General features: G+C 44.7%; 1 protein-coding gene across 4 annotated transcripts in view; it reads right to left on the reverse strand.

The window, feature by feature from the left end:
• TUB (TUB bipartite transcription factor) overlaps positions 1-16,522 on the reverse strand; it is a 131,247-nt gene that overhangs the window by 70,553 nt on the left and 44,172 nt on the right. Inside the window, exon 1 of one of the 4 annotated variants that reach the window (XM_081182756.1) lies at positions 2,917-3,537. The exons of 2 other annotated variants lie outside the window; for them this stretch is intronic. In XM_081182756.1, the coding sequence (XP_081038882.1) occupies positions 2,917-2,954 (38 nt within the window). In that variant the 5' untranslated portion in view covers positions 2,955-3,537. Of the gene's footprint in view, positions 1-2,916; positions 3,538-16,522 lie in introns of those variants that run through there. One more of the 4 variants, XM_081182753.1, reaches the window with a different exon arrangement.

The following is a 16,522-nucleotide window of genomic DNA, read 5'->3' on the forward strand; positions in this document are numbered from 1 at the left end:
AAGTCATTAAAAATATTACAGAGGTTTACAAACGCTGTATGTCCCTCCTATAACCAAAGTGTTCAGACAAACCTAGAAATCCCACTTCACAGGAAATCAAATGCAATGGTGCAATGAAGCAAATATAAACTTAACCTTCTAAACTAAGCTACCAACATAATCCTGTGTCCATCAAAACTGTACTCTCAACTTTTATCAACTTCAAACTGCTACTGGATTCCCAGCACAAACAAAGATCCTCAAGCCCTTGCCACTCTGCTCCTTGTCTATAGCTCCCCTAAAGCCCCGTTACTTTCCCTGCTTCATTAGCAGGCAAGAGGAACAGGGGATCTAGCCCAGAGTGACAGGCAATGCCCCCCACAGTTTGACGCACAAACTTCTCCAGAAAGAGGCTTTGGTAGCTTATGGCAACCAAGGAGCCAATGACAGGCAACAGCAGCTGGTGCTGCCATGGCGATCCCTGCTCTTCTCCATGGCAGCAAGAGCGGCAGCAGGAGAATATGGGAGAGCAGCAAACACTGACTGCCAAGCTGCTGCACAGTCCACGCTGTGTGTATTCTGTAAGGGGAAATGGATAGACAAGGAGAGGGCAAGAGGAAGGGGAGGAGAAATATTTGAGATGCCTTATGCAAGAAACCACTGCACTATCCCCTCCCCCAATCAATTTATGCACCGAAGTTGCAAAAACAGACTTTAAAAACAAAATTAAACAAACATGTAGAACTCCGGCTGCCTATCTCTCAGCCGAATTTCCCCAATTCCTTCTCCAACTTCACCTTTTTATTTAATAGGTTCATGATCTGTGCTTCTATTCATCCAGTAACGGCTGCTTCACACAAGACAAAATGCCCTGTGTGGACAGGTAAGTTCCTTGTTCTTTGCCCTATAGAGTGGTACCTCGGGTTAAGAACTTAATTCGTTCTGGAGGTCCGTTCTTAACCTGAAACTGTTCTTAACCTGAGGTACCACTTTAGCTAATGGGGCCTCCCACTGCTGCCGTGCTGCCAGAGCACAATTTCTGTTCTCATCCTGCAGCAGAGTTCTTAACCCGAGGTACTATTTCTGCGTTAGCGGAGTCTGTAACCTGAAGCGTCTGTAACCTGAAGCGTCTGTAACCTGAGGTACCACTGTACTTGGAAGCTAGTTCCACTTTGCAGTCAACAGAGATCACTTCCATATAATAGGTAATGTCATGTGTAACCCATGTTACACATCAATAGGAGTATAGCATCTAGATCAAGGGAAGTAATAGTGCCACTGTATTCTGCTCTGGTCAGACCTCACCTGGAGTACTGTGTCCAGTTCTGGGCACCACAGTTCAAGAGGGACACTGACAAACTGGAACGTGTCCAGAGGAGGGCAATCAAAATGGTCAAAGGCCTGGAAACGATGCCTTATGAGGAACGGCTAAGGGAGCTGGGCATGTTTAGCCTGGAGAAGAGGAGGTTAAGGGGTGATATGATAGCCATGTTCAAATATATAAAAGGATGTCATATAGAGGAGGGAGAAAGGTTGTTTTCTGCTGCTCCAGAGAAGCGGACACGGAGCAATGGATCCAAACTACAAGAAAGAAGATTCCATCTAAACATTAGGAAGAACTTCCTGACAGTAAGAGCTGTTCGACAGTGGAATTTGCTGCCAAGGAGTGTGGTGGAGTCTCCTACTTTGGAGGTCTTTAAGCAGAGGCTTGACATCCAGATGTCAGGAGTGCTCTGATGGTGTTTCCTGCTTGGCAGGGGGTTGGACTCGATGGCCCTTGTGGTCTCTTCCAACTCTATGATTCTATGATTCTATGTGCAATTGCAGTGGCTTACTGCCAATGATACACATGGCATGAAAGCATTCATCACTTGTGAAAGTACATACAGGTTTACAGGTTTCATGCAATTGCACATGGAAGTGATTTAAGAGTAAAAACGAGCCTCTAGTGAAATCCCGTCAAGAAGGCACACTTAACGGAGCAGAAGTGAACTCCAGGTACAAAACAGGAGCTGGCACCTGCATTTCATGGCAAATGATGAAGAAGGATTTTGCATTAAAGTCAAGGCTGCCTTTATAGCTGTAAGTGTTCCACGTGTACCAAAACAAAGAAGATTTCATACTGAAGAGTTATGAAAAATAAAAAGCATTTTTCACAGCTGTTGGGAATATTGCAACAGTTTAAAATTTATAAATATGTCCTTAAAACGCCCAGCTAAATTTGAAGACCAGGACAAAACATAAAGAGTGGATGCAGATTTCAATGGATAAGTCTGAGATATCACTCAACCGCAGTACATAAGTCAGTCCTGTTAATAACTTGAGAGAAACCAGGGCAACAAAAGAATAGAGGAAGGAATGCCCTTGCCCACCCTAGAATTTGAGTTACTTATCATAAACCTGAAACACTACTAAAAAGAAAAATCAGTGTTGCTATCATACAAAGACAGCAATGCAGTTCACCTCCTGTTTTGGTCTTAAAAAGAAGTTTTATTAGCACACCCCCTAATCCAAGAAGGGGTTGAACAATTGCCTTCGACATAGTTTTGCCTATCTGGATCTCATGTTTTCAAAGGAAGAGATTTCACAAGCACAGCGCTCATGCCTGCAAAATACCAAGATTGTAAAACAGAATGGCTGTGCGCGACTTTCATTCATTCAGGAAGCCTGTTATCCTACAATGAGGCGCTTCCTTCATAGCAACCTCCCTAAACAACACGATCTGCCGTCCTCCCCTCCCCAAAATGATCGTGGGCTAACCTGGTTCGTGAAAACAAGGCAGAGCACCCCTCAATTTCCTTCCCTTCCTTTTCTTTTCTTTTAAGGGCAACAACTTTGCTGCAGACGGGGCTGCTCCCCTGCTGGACCTCCTTCCCCTCTCCTGCCCACTTCGGTGAAGGGGGCGCCCGCAGCAGAGCCCCCGCCCTGGCGCCCTACCTGTAAGGGATCCAGTCCGCCTGGTGCTTCGAAGTCATCGCTCGCCGAAGGAGCTAGCAGCCGAGGCAGGGACAGCAGTCCCCAGGGCCGGGACGGGAGGCGAGCGGGCGGGCGCGGATCCCCTGGTCACAGCCTCCCACCGGCCAGGGCAGCATCCTTTACCCGGCCTAAGGAGCGGCGGCGGCGGCGGCGAGGTCAAGTACATGGGGAGGAATTATCCAAGCGGGGCTCCGAAGAGCGGAGGCAGCATTTTCCGCGCGAGGGTCGCGCGCAACGGTAGCGGCGGCGGCTGTGGGAGCGGGAGGCGCCCCTCGCCACAGTCCCTTTCAGCAGCGGCTGACCGGCGAGTCGCTCACGAGAGACACGCGAGAAGGAGGCGAGGAGGAGCAGGAGGCGGGAGAAGCCGCGGCGACTCTGGCGACCCCCGAGCCCGCGTCCCGGTCGTTGTTGCCTTCCTTCAGCCAATCAGGGTCAGCCCGCGCGTTTGTACACAGAGCCGAAAAGAGACGCCCGCCTTGCCCCAGCAGCGCCGAGGCGCGGCCACTGCGCTACACTGCACTGCATTGCATGTTCCCTGGACGCGGCGGCAGCCGGGCCGGCCGCATCAAAAACACCTCCCTCCCTCCCTCCTTCGCCCTCGCGCCGGCCAATCGTCAGAGCCCTCCCTCCGGCCTGCCGGAGTTCCCCGCCTCGGCCGTCGGCGTGGCCCTGAAGGGGTCCTGCGCGCCGCGCGCGCCCTGTCGCCAGGAGGGTTCCGAGGCCAGTGTAGGCGCGCGCATCTTGGGGGGGGGTGGAAACGGCGCGCGCGAGGCGGAGGCCAAGATGGGGGGCGGGCGGGGTGGATAAAGAAGTTGTGGCGTTTTCGGGATTCACAATGCTCTCCTGAGCTGAAGGAGGCCCCTCCAAAATAAATACTGTAGCTAAATAAACCTAAGCTGTCAACGTTTCCTTTTTTTTAAGGGAAATTCCCTTATTCCGAATAGGATTCCTTGCAAGAAAAGGGAAAAGTTGACAGCTATGTAAATAAACAAACGCACCACAACCAATAACGCGTTCATCTTTGACGACGTAGGAAGCTGGCTTCTACCGAGTCAGGCCATCTGTCTATCTAGCTCAGGATTGTCCTCACTGGCAGGCAGTGGATTTCCAGGGTTTCAGACGCAGGAGTAGCATTACCCTCCAACATTTCTGTGATGAAAATAGCGACGTCCCATTCCTTAATGATAATTCTACTAGAGTCACACCCCGGGTTACAGATGCTTCAGGTTGCGTGTTTTTAGGTTGCACACGGCGCCAAACCTGGAAGTACCGGAATGGGTTACTTCTGGGTTTTGGTGCTCGCACATGCACAGAAGCGCTAAATCGTGCTTTGTACATGCACAGAGGTGCCGAATCACGACCTGCGTGTGCGCAGACACAGAGCTGCAGATTGCAAACATGCCTCCCACATAGATCACGTTCTCAACCCGAGCGTCCACTGTATTTATACCCCACACACCTTACTGAGCTGCCCCAGCCACTCTGGGCAGTCTCCAACATTTATAAAAACACCATACAACATGAAACATTTAAGAAACTTCCCTTTACAGGATTGCCTTCAGACAGCTCAGGGGTCGGATAACTCCACATCCTCCAACATTTCTCCAATGAACATAGGGACATCTCAAGGAAAAGTGGGACATTCCGGGATCAAATCAGAAATCGGGATGGCTTCTCTAAATCAGGGATGTCGTCCCTGCATTATAGGGACACTTGGAGGGCTGGAATGGTCTCTCCTATCTCTGCCTGGAGATGCTGTGGGTTGCACCAGGGACCTTCTGCATGCTGTACCGCTGAGGTGTGACCCTTTCCTTCGTGAACATTCATCCAGATTCGTTCAGAGTAAGAGCAGGCATGGGCTGCTTCATGAGTATCCATTCTGATTTGTTTGTGGGGAGGTTAGATGGTGATGTGTCCAAAGGAATGTTCTCCCATGCTTTCCGGTGCATTTCCCCTCTCTCCCTTTCCTTATCTCAAAAAGTCAGATCTTTGGGGATTGTTCCCAATCAACTATGGCTGCCTTCACGTGACAGTTTGTTCTGCTTCTCCTGTTAATCTCTGCATTAGTTTTGAGCTTTCACAACATGTCAAAGCCGCTTTCAGAAATCTAGTGGACGTTTATTGCTCATTTCCATGTTAATTGCTTCAAGGGGGAAACATTTGCAACCCCATTAAGAACGCATTCAGACTTAGAAAATATTGTGTTAATTTTCCTTTTTATAATGCTAGTGCTTCTGTGCCTTTTTCTAATGCTGTATTCCTTTCACACTTATCCAGCATGGGTGTTCTTACAGTTAACATCAGAAAAAACAGGCATGGCTGCATGTTTAGCAGCTACAACCTGGACATTGCTGTGTGAGCAGCATTCTGGTCATGTAGTGGGACTCATCCTCTGGAGCAGATTTTGAGGATATTTCTATTTTTACTATCTGAGAATCACAGGGCAGTTTATAATATAAAAACACAGAAATACGTAACACTGTAGGAGGCGAAGGGGGAGTTCTGTTGTGCAAATGGAGTGGCAGTGAATCCAAATGCAGCCATATAACAGAAAGGGTAAGAAGAGAAGATGGTAATGAGGATTAAAAGGCAGATTCAGCAGTTACCATACCAGAAATGCCTGTAAGAGGTACTACCAATCTTCTTTCTCTTTCCCACTATCGACTAGCACTTTGTTCTGTGAACACTTTTGATTCTTGTCCCTCCAGTACAACAAACTCTGCTGCCAAAAAAAGCCACACATCCTGGCTGCGTGATACTGTTCCTTTTGTACATAAAACACTCTCCCAGTATTAAAACAATGCAAAGACTTGCACCAATTCAAATGGCCCAAAAGTTCAGAGAGAGGGAGAGATTTTATTTCATGTTTGCAAACAAATTCTTCAAGCAATCTGTTAAATTTTAAGGCACTTTCACATCCCACTGATACCATCATGGATCCTATGGTCTTCCGATTTTAAATCAACTACTGCACAATTGCACTCATTTCACACGCTAGCAAGGTTATACTTAAAATTCTACAAGGAAGGCTCAAGCAGTATGTGGACCGAGAACTCCCAGAAGTGCAAGCTGGATTTAGAAGAGGCAGAGGAACCAGAGACCAAATTGCAAACATGCGCTGGATTATGGAGAAAGCTAGAGAGTTCCAGAAAGACATCTACTTCTGCTTCATTGACTATGCAAAAGCCTTTGACTGTGTCGACCACAGCAAACTATGGCAAGTTCTTAAAGAAATGGGAGTGCCTGATCACCTCATCTGTCTCCTGAGAAATCTCTATGTGGCACAAGAAGCTACAGTTAGAACTGGATATGGAACAACTGATTGGTTCAAAATTGGCAAAGGAGTACGACAAGGCTGTATATTGTCTCCCTACTTATTTAACTTATATGCAGAATTCATCATGCGAAAGGCTGGGCTGGATGAATCCGAAGCTGGAATTAAGATTGCCGGAAGAAATATCAACAACCTCAGATATGCAGATGACACAACCTTGATGGCAGAAAGTGAGGAGGAATTAAAGAACCTTTTACCGAGGGTGAAAGAGGAGAGCGCAAAATATGGTCTGAAGCTCAACATCAAAAAACGAAGATCATGGCCACTGGTCCCATCACCTCCTGGCAAATAGAAGGGGAAGAATCTTGGGCTCCATGATCACTGCAGATGGTGACAGCAGTCACGAAATTAAAAGACGCCTGCTTCTTGGGGGAAAGCAATGACAAACCTAGACAGCATCTTAAAAAGTAGAGACATCACCTTGCCAACAAAGGTCCGTATAGTAAAAGCTATGGTTTTCCCAGTAGTGATGTATGGAAGTGAGAGCTGGACCATAAAGAAGGCTGATTGCCGAAGAATTGATGCTTTTGAATTATGGTGCTGGAGGAGACTCTTGAGAGTCCCATGGACTGCAAGAAGATCAAACGTATCCATTCTTAAGGAAATCAGCCCTGAGTGCTCACTGGAAGGACAGATCGTGAAGCTGAGGCTCCAATACTTTGGCCACCTCATGAGAAGAGAAGACTCCCTGGAAAAGACCCTGATGTTGGGAAAGATGGAGGGCACAAGGAGAAGGGGACAACAGAGGATGAGATGGTTGGATGGTGTTCTCGAAGCTACCAGCATGAGTTTGATCAAACTGCGGGAGGCAGTGGAGGACAGAAGTGCCTGGCGTGCTCTGGTCCATGGGGTCACGAAGAGTCGGACACGACTAAACAACAACAACACCTCGGGTTAAGAACTTAATTCGTCCAGGAGGTCTGTTCTTAGCCTGAAGCACCACTTTAGCTAATGGGGCATCCCGCTGCTGCTGTGCCGCCGGAGCACGACTTCTGTTCTCATCCTGAAGCAAAGTTCTTAATCTGAGGTACTATTTCTGGGTTAGCAGAGTCTGTAACCTGAAGCGTATGTAACCTGAAGCATATGTAACCGGAGGTACCACTATATGTCAAATAATTCTCAGAATAGGGCAAGGTTAAGACAGACAATGCAACACAGAATTTTATTTCTGTCTGTCACAGCCTAGCATTCAGAAGGAAATAGTAGTTGCAGGGCTGTAATCTGGAAGTTTAGAAAGAGGCCAGGCTTTATCGTCTTGGTTTTAAGAGCTTACAGTGTTACTACAAACGTCAGTGTAGACACAATTAAATGTGTCTGCCCTTGTATCATTTTCTTTCAGATTCATCGCATACTAGCCTGGTGATAGTCTTTGTGGGTTTCCCATAGCCTCTCCCAGCAAGTTGGGTTGTATTTAATTCTCCTTGACCTGCACCGCAATAACAATGTCTTTGTGCAACAATGTACAGTGCTCACTTCAGATAACAGAACCACAGACTTGTTCATTTGTCATTGATTTGATTCTCACATTGCTTGGAGTAACTATCAACATCAACGATTGACAAATTCGGGAAGTATGTGTAATTCACTCCCTACAGGATTGCTGGTAACTACACATGCAGTTCTTTACATTTTTGTGTTGTTTTCTCAACTGCAGTCCAGCACATTAGAGCACCAAACTTTTGTTCCAAATAGAAGAAAATCATTCACACCTGGACAGAATAGCCTCATGAAAAACAGAGCAAAGACAAAGGATGTAGCAAATGAACAGCTAAAACATAAGGATCCACATCACAACTCATATATTTCTGGCCTGCCACAATTTTTTGCCTGCAACAGGGCCTTCAATGTTGCTGCACCAGTTCTCTATCTTGAATTATGCCAGGCTCTTGCAATTGTGGGCTTTTAGAATATGTTGAAAACCCTTTACTCCCCCCTAACTTAGGCTTTCCTAGCTTAGCATTCTTGTTAATTTTTCCACAACAAACAATTTGAGTATGCCTGGGGGGGTTCATTGTTTCTCTTTCTTCCTTCCTTTTCAGACACCACTTAAATAAATAAATAGCTAAACAAATAACATTTATTTAGCAGCAACAGACAACTTTAGGATTCAATCAAATGGGCATTTGCATGTACCACCACTGGCGTACACACAGTAATATAATCTTTTTTTTAAAAAAAAGGTTTCATCTTAAAAACAAAGAACAACCAAGCCTAATAACCTTTAAAGATATAAAAAGAAAGAGCAGCAGGTAAAGGGTGGTTTGTTTCCTAAAGCAGTGGTTCTGAATTGGTGGTCTGCGGATCCGAGGGGCTCCGTGGCATCATTCACATAACAATAACTACCATAGAAATATCAAAATTTTCAAAAGTAGAGGGTCCATGGCTTGGCTTTTGAAAAATGGGGGAGGGGGGGTTCACAGTACTTAACTAATTGGGAACCACTGTCCTAAAGGATTCATCAATAAAGGTCTAGTATCAACCTGGGATGGTGCTGTGGGTTAAACCACAGAGCCTAGGACTTGCCAATCAGGTCAACGGTTTTAATCCCTGCGATGGGGTGAGCTCCTGTTGTTTGGTCCCAGCTCCTGCCAACCTAGCAGTTCGAAAGCACAAAGTGCAAGTAGATAAATAGGTACCGCTCCGGCAGGAAGGTAAATGGCATTTCCGTGCACTGCTCTGGTTTGCCAGAAGCGGCTTAGTCATGCTGGCCACATGACCTGGAAGCTGTATGCCAGCTCCCTCGGCCAATAAACCAAGATGAGCGCTGCAACCCCAGAGTCGGTCACGACTGGACCTAATGGTCAGGGGTCCCTTTACCTTTACCTTTATCAACCTGTTTAAGGCTTTCTGGAATTTTGCATTTGAGATATCAGTCATTCTGCTTACCAGTCGTTCCAGACCACCTCATGCTAACCTTGAGCAGTCAAGACAGGCAAGGGTCAAGCGCACAGGTAGTTGGCCTTATTTTAAATCACTGTTTTGAAAAAATGGGTCAAAAGCAATTTTATAGCTAAGGGTCCAATTCACAACCCTTCTTGAAAACCATTTTTATCAAGGGCTGTTTCAATTAGGATGCTAATTGGTTGCCTAAGCCTTCCAGCGTTTCCTACATTAAAAGTGAACTGTCCAGATTTCATGATTGATACAATGAATACCTCCCCCCCCCCCATGGGCCAAACCCCTGCACTTGTTAAAAACAAAATCCATCTATCAATTGAGCCTAACTAACAAGAAAGCATCAGAAGATAGTCTCTTCGGTCAGAATAATTTTTAAAAGATTTAATATAAAAGGCTGACATATATTTCCTTTTAATGAAAAATTAAATAGCCTAGTCCTGTAAGGCAGCAATCTCCCTGGCAGACAATAAGTATCTGTTAATACTCCAAAATCAAAAGTGTTAAGCAGAGTGTTTTTTGTTTCTCATTCATATTCCCTCTTACTGCAGCCTTTTGCTTTCTTTGTTATTTTTCAGCTAGCATGAATGTCATTGTGCACAACTAATCTGCCAAGGCTTGCGAGAGCCTCTGATCACTGTGGCTTTGAGCATTTTCCATACAACTTACCTGTCCTCTGCTAATTGGGGCTTTATGAGCAACCTAATTAAAATTCCCATCTCATGCGCACTAATTATTTCCCCTATTTCCATTTCAGTCCCACATTTAAGCAGAGTGAGATCATGAAGCAAATCCAAAATACTCCAAAGTGTGTATGACACAGACACTGAGCCCTGCATCTGTTAAGCTACATTATGTTGAATTCATACCAAAACTTAAGGTGTGTCTTCTATTTAATCTCATTTCAGGCACAAGAATTGATCTTTTGTCAGCCTGCTTCTCATAGCATGTTTTGCTTGCACAGTAGCATAGTTTCTTATCACTAATAATAATAATTATACAAATGGGGGGTGGCTCGTTAGTATAGTGTTCATTGACTGTTGTTTTGTATTAGATAGAAATGGTCTGTGCAGGCAAGTATTAAAGTTATTGAATATTGTACAGTACTTGAATAATGCACTGAAAGGATGGTCGGTGGTGTACCTATCTTATCTTTGGAACTGCCAGCCCTTCAGTCTCCACTGCTGCAAGTTAAATGAGGCAATTACATGTACCAAGGGTTTTTTTGGGTTAGCTGCCTTTCTGATCTTCACCTCCCCCTCCCCATGTAGTCTCCATAACCACAATGAGGTGTACAGATGCACTTTTCTTAACAAAATGAAACAAATCTTTAGGGAGAATCCAGTTGGTGCTTTTGCAATTCTATACTAACTTTTGATCCAGCAAATGCTGCCTCTAGGAAAAAAGGGGGGGCTCCCCTTTTTTTTGCTAATTCTTCCTCCCCTCTGCATTTCCCAATGACCCCCTCCTAAATCAGCTCCAGGGTATTGGGTAAGGTTACCAGACGTCCCCGTTTCCCAGGGACAGTCCCCAGATTTACAAATCAGTCCTCTCACAAAATCCATTGAAGTTGAAAAGTGTCACCGGATTCACTGAAAAAAATCTGGTAACCCTAGTGTTGGGGAAGCCTCCATTAGGATATATATATATCCTCCCTCTCCTCTTCCATTAATAGGCATCTGCTGAATCAAAAGTATAAGGCCACAAACTGGATTCCACCCAATACTGATAGACTATTTAAAATGCTTCTTTCTGAGTAAGGATACACCTCAAAGGATGAAGTTTCACCTACATCTATTGGTCCCCAAACTTGCACTGCTTACCTTACTGCTCAGTGCAGCTGGAACATTATACCTGCCCTAAGACCATGTGTGTGATTTGGCTTTTCTCTGAACCATGGTGACTGAGGATTGTGATGGTGGAGAGAGAGAGAGCATCTTAGTGCATATGTTAACGACAATCCCAGCACCTGCCCATCACAAGCAGGGTGATGCCCCTGATATAGCTAATTCCAGTATTCAGTACCAAACTGCATGCAAAACCACATCTATAACCTCTCGAGGGAAATGGTTCCCAAAGAGCAGTCATCTCCAACCTACATAAATTAATTAAGAATTCTTTGGCTGCTTGGAGGAAATAACAAGCCTGGCTCCTTTCAGCTGGGTGAGAGCACTTTGCTAATAAACTATGAATAATTAGGATGTGTAGGTTTCCTTTTGCATTTATTTAGCACTTGCAGGTTCAACTTCTTTGAACTTCCCAAAGCACAAGATCATCACAAAAAAAGGGAAACACCACTTTGGCTGGGCTCTCAAGTGTGGCATTGCAGTTAATTAATTATATCATGTCAGGATGTCTCAGGAGCTTCTCCACTCATGTCTTTGTCATGAAATGTCACTCAGGTACAAGCCTAGACCATCTCTGAAAGACTCTCCTCCTGCAAGAGGCGAGGGGTTGTGGGCGGGATCCGATGTCTGCCTCACCTGGCTGGCGCACCACGCCCACGGGCAAGCGCCCAACCGGGCAGCTTCGAGGGGGCGTGGTCTGCAGCTTAACTTGCTGCTGCGCCAGCCACGCGGCCCTCACTTTTCGCCGTCCCACCGCGAGTCACCCACCCTCCACTCCCTTAGAGCTCAGGGTTTCAGTTTCTCTCTTGGCCTTGCTATGGACCTTAGGTTGGTCGCCCAGGTTGTGCAGGGGGCCTGGTAGGAATTTTTCCATTTGGCATTAGGCTTTGTGGTTTTTTCGCCTACTTCGTAGCAACCGTCACAACTTCCATGGTATTGGTGGGTAGGTTAGGCATTGGAATGTGTTTGTGGTGTGTGGAAGGGCTAGGTGTGGCCATCGCCTACGCCTTCAATTTTTGGGTATTCCGTTAAAGGAATCCGGCGGTCGTGGATCCTGTCTGATGCCTGTGTGGTGGGGGGGGGCCATGGCACGACCCTCAGTGACATCAGGGGAGAGCTTATAGTTTTATTAGCATCAACAGGCTCCACCTACTGGTGAATAAACCCCCCTTTTAGGCTCCCCCCTCTCTGAGTGGGTGGAGTCAACTGACGTGATCCAATGCCTAAGCCAATACCTTTTCACTTACTGTAATCAATAAAGTTGTGGCCTTTCTCTTGCCCATTAACCTTATATTACGTGTCCGTGTGTCTTCATTCCACTAAGCGGGGATCGGGTCCTCGAACCACAAAAGATCACTTTGATAAAGGATGCTAAGGACAAAGTTAAGCAATAGCTTGGGTTCCCAACATATTCAGTCCCTGGTGGAAGGACTGTGTTACTCTGGATCAGCTCCGGGGGGGGGGGGGGAGGTTTCCAGTGGGCTGATAGTCCCCATTGCAGAGCATGAGTACCAGCCTATTTTTTTCTTCCACAAGATTTTAACTAGGCCCCCTCCTTGCCTCTATCCTTCTTTGTTCCCTTGCCTGTAAGGGGACTGGTAAGGAACTTCTTGGGGGACTACTAAGACGGGGGGAAATTTTTCTGCTTTCAAACTACACTAAATAAAGTTTGGGAGAACACTAGAAAAGAGGGATTTACAGGAAAGAGGAGTTATTTTGGCCCCATCAAGGTCCCAGTAAATGACTTTGGTCCCTTGGACAAGCAGGCACTGTCTCCTGCTCTTTACAGGAACACCAGGTACTGTGTGGTAGTTACAATTAGTCTGGTCACAGTACTATGAACTCAGTATCCATGGCCCTCTTCTAAGTTACAGGCCATTCCTCATTTCCTCCTCCCACAGGGCAGGTAAATACTAGCATTGCATTTAATTTAATTCTATTGCCTTATCTATCTCAGCAGCACATTATTATTATCATTATTAGCTGATTTTTGATTAGAACATTTTATAGGGTTCTTTCTATGTGGTTTTATGTACTATTGCTCTAAACCAAATCGGTTTTTTTAATGAATAGTAATATATACATATGTTGTTAATACCAGTTTCAGTCCAGCCGAAACGTCCATGAGAATATTAAAATCAATTAGATTTTAAAATGCTCGATTAGATTATGTACTTGGCTACATTGCGGCAGTAACCTCTGCATGCCCCACCCCTTGCTAGCTCTGACTTCAGGCAAAATATAGACTTTAGTCAATAAATAGTGAAAGCTTACATTTCTTTACTCTGAAGCAAACTCAGCTGAGTTCAGTGAGGTTTACTCTCTAGTAAACAATCCTAAAGGGTTACAATCCTAAAGGGGTATTCTAAGTTCAACTGAGTTCAGTGGCACCTACTTCTGGGAGAATGCACAGGATAGGGCTGCTATTGAACCAAATCCTTCGTATACCTTCAAATCCTTAAAAGAGTTATATTAAGAAGTTAGATCTTTAACTTTTCTGTTTATATTTTTTGTTTAATGAGCAGTTATCGTAATGGATTCACACTGTACACTGCTTGAAATGTTTGTGTAGTACACAACGTAATGTAATGAGGTTTCATTTCAGCTTAAATCTACAGTATCTTGTCCTTATAAAATAATGTGTGAATGGTGATCCTTTCACTACACTTGCTTTTCGAAGAATGAAAACAGTGCGGCCCATTTCATGGTTAAATCCACTATTTAGCAGATTTGGCTCATTACACTTGAAATATTGCATGTTGAAGTACTAACAACAATCTGTTTACATAAAAAAGGGATATTGTACACTTTCAGCAGCCTTTTAGAATTACTTAACTGAAACAAAGTAATCAAATCCAATGGAAAAGCTTGGCAACATTCATCTTCCTGAGATTTCCCTTCTTTTACATTTTCTGCAGAAGCTAGTTTAATGAAATCATGGCACTGATATCTAAATAAATATGTAAGTGGCTTGGGATCTATCACATAAAGAAGGAAGCTCTCCACATCTTGTTGCTATTTATACATTTGCAATTGCTTCAAATTTATGTCCCACCTTCCTTCCTTCTTTTTTCTTTTCATTTTTAAAAGAAAGCTCCATGGACCTGACAAAAAAGAAATGAAAGATACATTGGTCACGGTGGGGAATGAGAAGGATTGCACTGTTTCTTTGCCTGGGGACTGTGATGTGTGGGTTAGTTAGGGTTGCCAGAGCTCTGGCTTCAGGTGCTGACCAGATCCAGGCCTGCTTAGTTGCAGCACGGCAGTGGCTTCATGTGCCTTCAGACCATATTATGAGACCATGCCCTGGTAACTTCCTAACTGGATTAGTATAATGTGTTCTGTGTGGGGATGCCTCTGAAGATGGTCTGGAAGCTTCAGCTGATGTGCCAGGATTTTGACTGTGTCAACTTATTTAGATCATGTATTGCCTGTCTTTAAAAAGCCTGTCCACTTCTGAAGACAATTCAGTCTGCTAAGATTTATCATACTTTTGAAGCCCTACATGGCTGGGGACCTAGGTACCTGAAGGAGTTTCCTCTCCCATATCATCCTATCCATACTTTCAGATCATCAGTTGAGGCTCTTCTCTCTGTTCTCTCGAGTGAAAACCAGTTAGAGGACCCTTTTGGCTGTGGCAACTGGCAAATGGAATGTCCTTCCTAGGGAGACACACTGCTCTCTTATAGACTCGGGGGGGGGGGAGCTATTACAAGGGTACCATTGTGGCATTTTCTGTATGTTGTTGGGACTACAACTCTCATCAGCCCTAAAGAGCATGACCAATGGACAGGGATGGTGGGAGTTGTTGTCCAACCACTTCTGCAAGGCATCTGGAAGGCACCACATTGGCACCACAATGCTCATAGCTCTGTATAATCAATGCTTTTATTGTTTTAAAAATAATTAATCTGGTTGGATCCAGACTCATGCTTCTTCATGGTGGAAGGGGGCATGGAGGCGATTTTCCTCAAGTCCCTCCTCCCTCTGCAGACCCCAGCACTACCAGCCATGCTATTCCAGGGGCCACCCCAACTTTATCCAGCAGCTTTGGGGGGAGGCACATTGGGCTGCAAGGAGAAAGAGGAATAAAGATAAATTGACTCCCCCCAACCCCCGGCTCTTTCCTACAGTGCTGAATGCAAGTATGGATCCAGTGCTATTTTTCTAGAAAAAGAAGTGCTGGAGCTCATCAGGCACACCACCCTCATTCTCATATAATGGCAATAGCACCCACCTGAGAGGCACCAGAACTGAGTCCAGCGAGTTCCAGCTGCGGAAAAAAAGGCCGGTCTAAATACAATTTTGATGAAAGGTGAGATACAAAATGTTTTAAACAAATGAACCAGTGGGAAACAGTTTTAGTAATATTGAACCTTTGTGTGAGTGTAGTTAGGACTTTGCATGGTTGTAATGATCCAAGGGAGCCCTTGGATTGGGAAATAAAGAAGATTTTTGGTACACCACAGTGACAATAAAACAACTTTCAGCTTAGCTTCCTAGAAGTCTAACTTAGATTAACTTCAAGATCCTGGCACAAGTCCAGTGTTTTAGCAGGTGGTAAATTGGACAGAAAATTCTTCAAATAGACCCCGAGGAGCTGTTGATATATAGCACATGCAGTTCCCCAACACTCCTAGCAGAGACTAACCATCTAGTTTATCACTCCAGCTGCCCATCAGAGACTCTGAAGAAAATCAAAAGGGAGCCCTTTCAGTGGAGACAACGGAGGAAAATTTCAGATTTGAGGGAAGGCAAATAAATGATGTTTGAACTTGGCAGTTCACTTCTCAGTTAAATTGCTTTAGCAATCCTGAATTCCTCCCATACTTTGAAAAGACATCACAGGAAATGTTTAGCATTTCCATCCAGCAGTTTGTGATGAGGTAAATTGGGCTAACTCAGCAATGGGTACTGACTCAGAATACACAGCAGCACTTATTGAGTTATCCTAAAGTACAGTGGTACTTTCCTCAGGCTCTTTCAAGCACTTTGGGCATTATAGGCAAAATGGCTATCATGAATCATCAGCAATTCACAGCAAGATTCATGGTGCTCACTCCCAGCTAAGTGCATAGGATTGCAACCTCAGTCACTATAATCAGGCAGTAGGCATCAGTAGTTTGAGCAGGTTTTTCCAACAAGGAAACAAAATACATGTTCTAGTGTCATTTAAAGATCCCAGGACATCATTTCCAAAATTGGCCTAATCCTCAGCAAAGAAGAGGGGAGGTGTTATTTTTAAATCCCTTTGTCAAATTATTTAAGTACCAATCAATACATACATACTTCAAAGTGGGGTGATCACCTGTAGATGTTCACAAAGTCATATTCTCATTTTAAAATGCCATTGTCTTTAGAAAAGAAAGAGTTCATTTTTTCCCCTTCCAAAGACAGGATATAATATGTATAATGAATTTGATATAATGAATCCATCAAATGCTCCAGCATGTCATTTGAAACCACACACACACACACACCACTGTCAATA

This window comes from Podarcis bocagei (assembly GCF_964188305.1).
Source record: "Podarcis bocagei genome assembly, chromosome: 1".
NCBI lineage: Eukaryota > Metazoa > Chordata > Lepidosauria > Squamata > Lacertidae > Podarcis > Podarcis bocagei.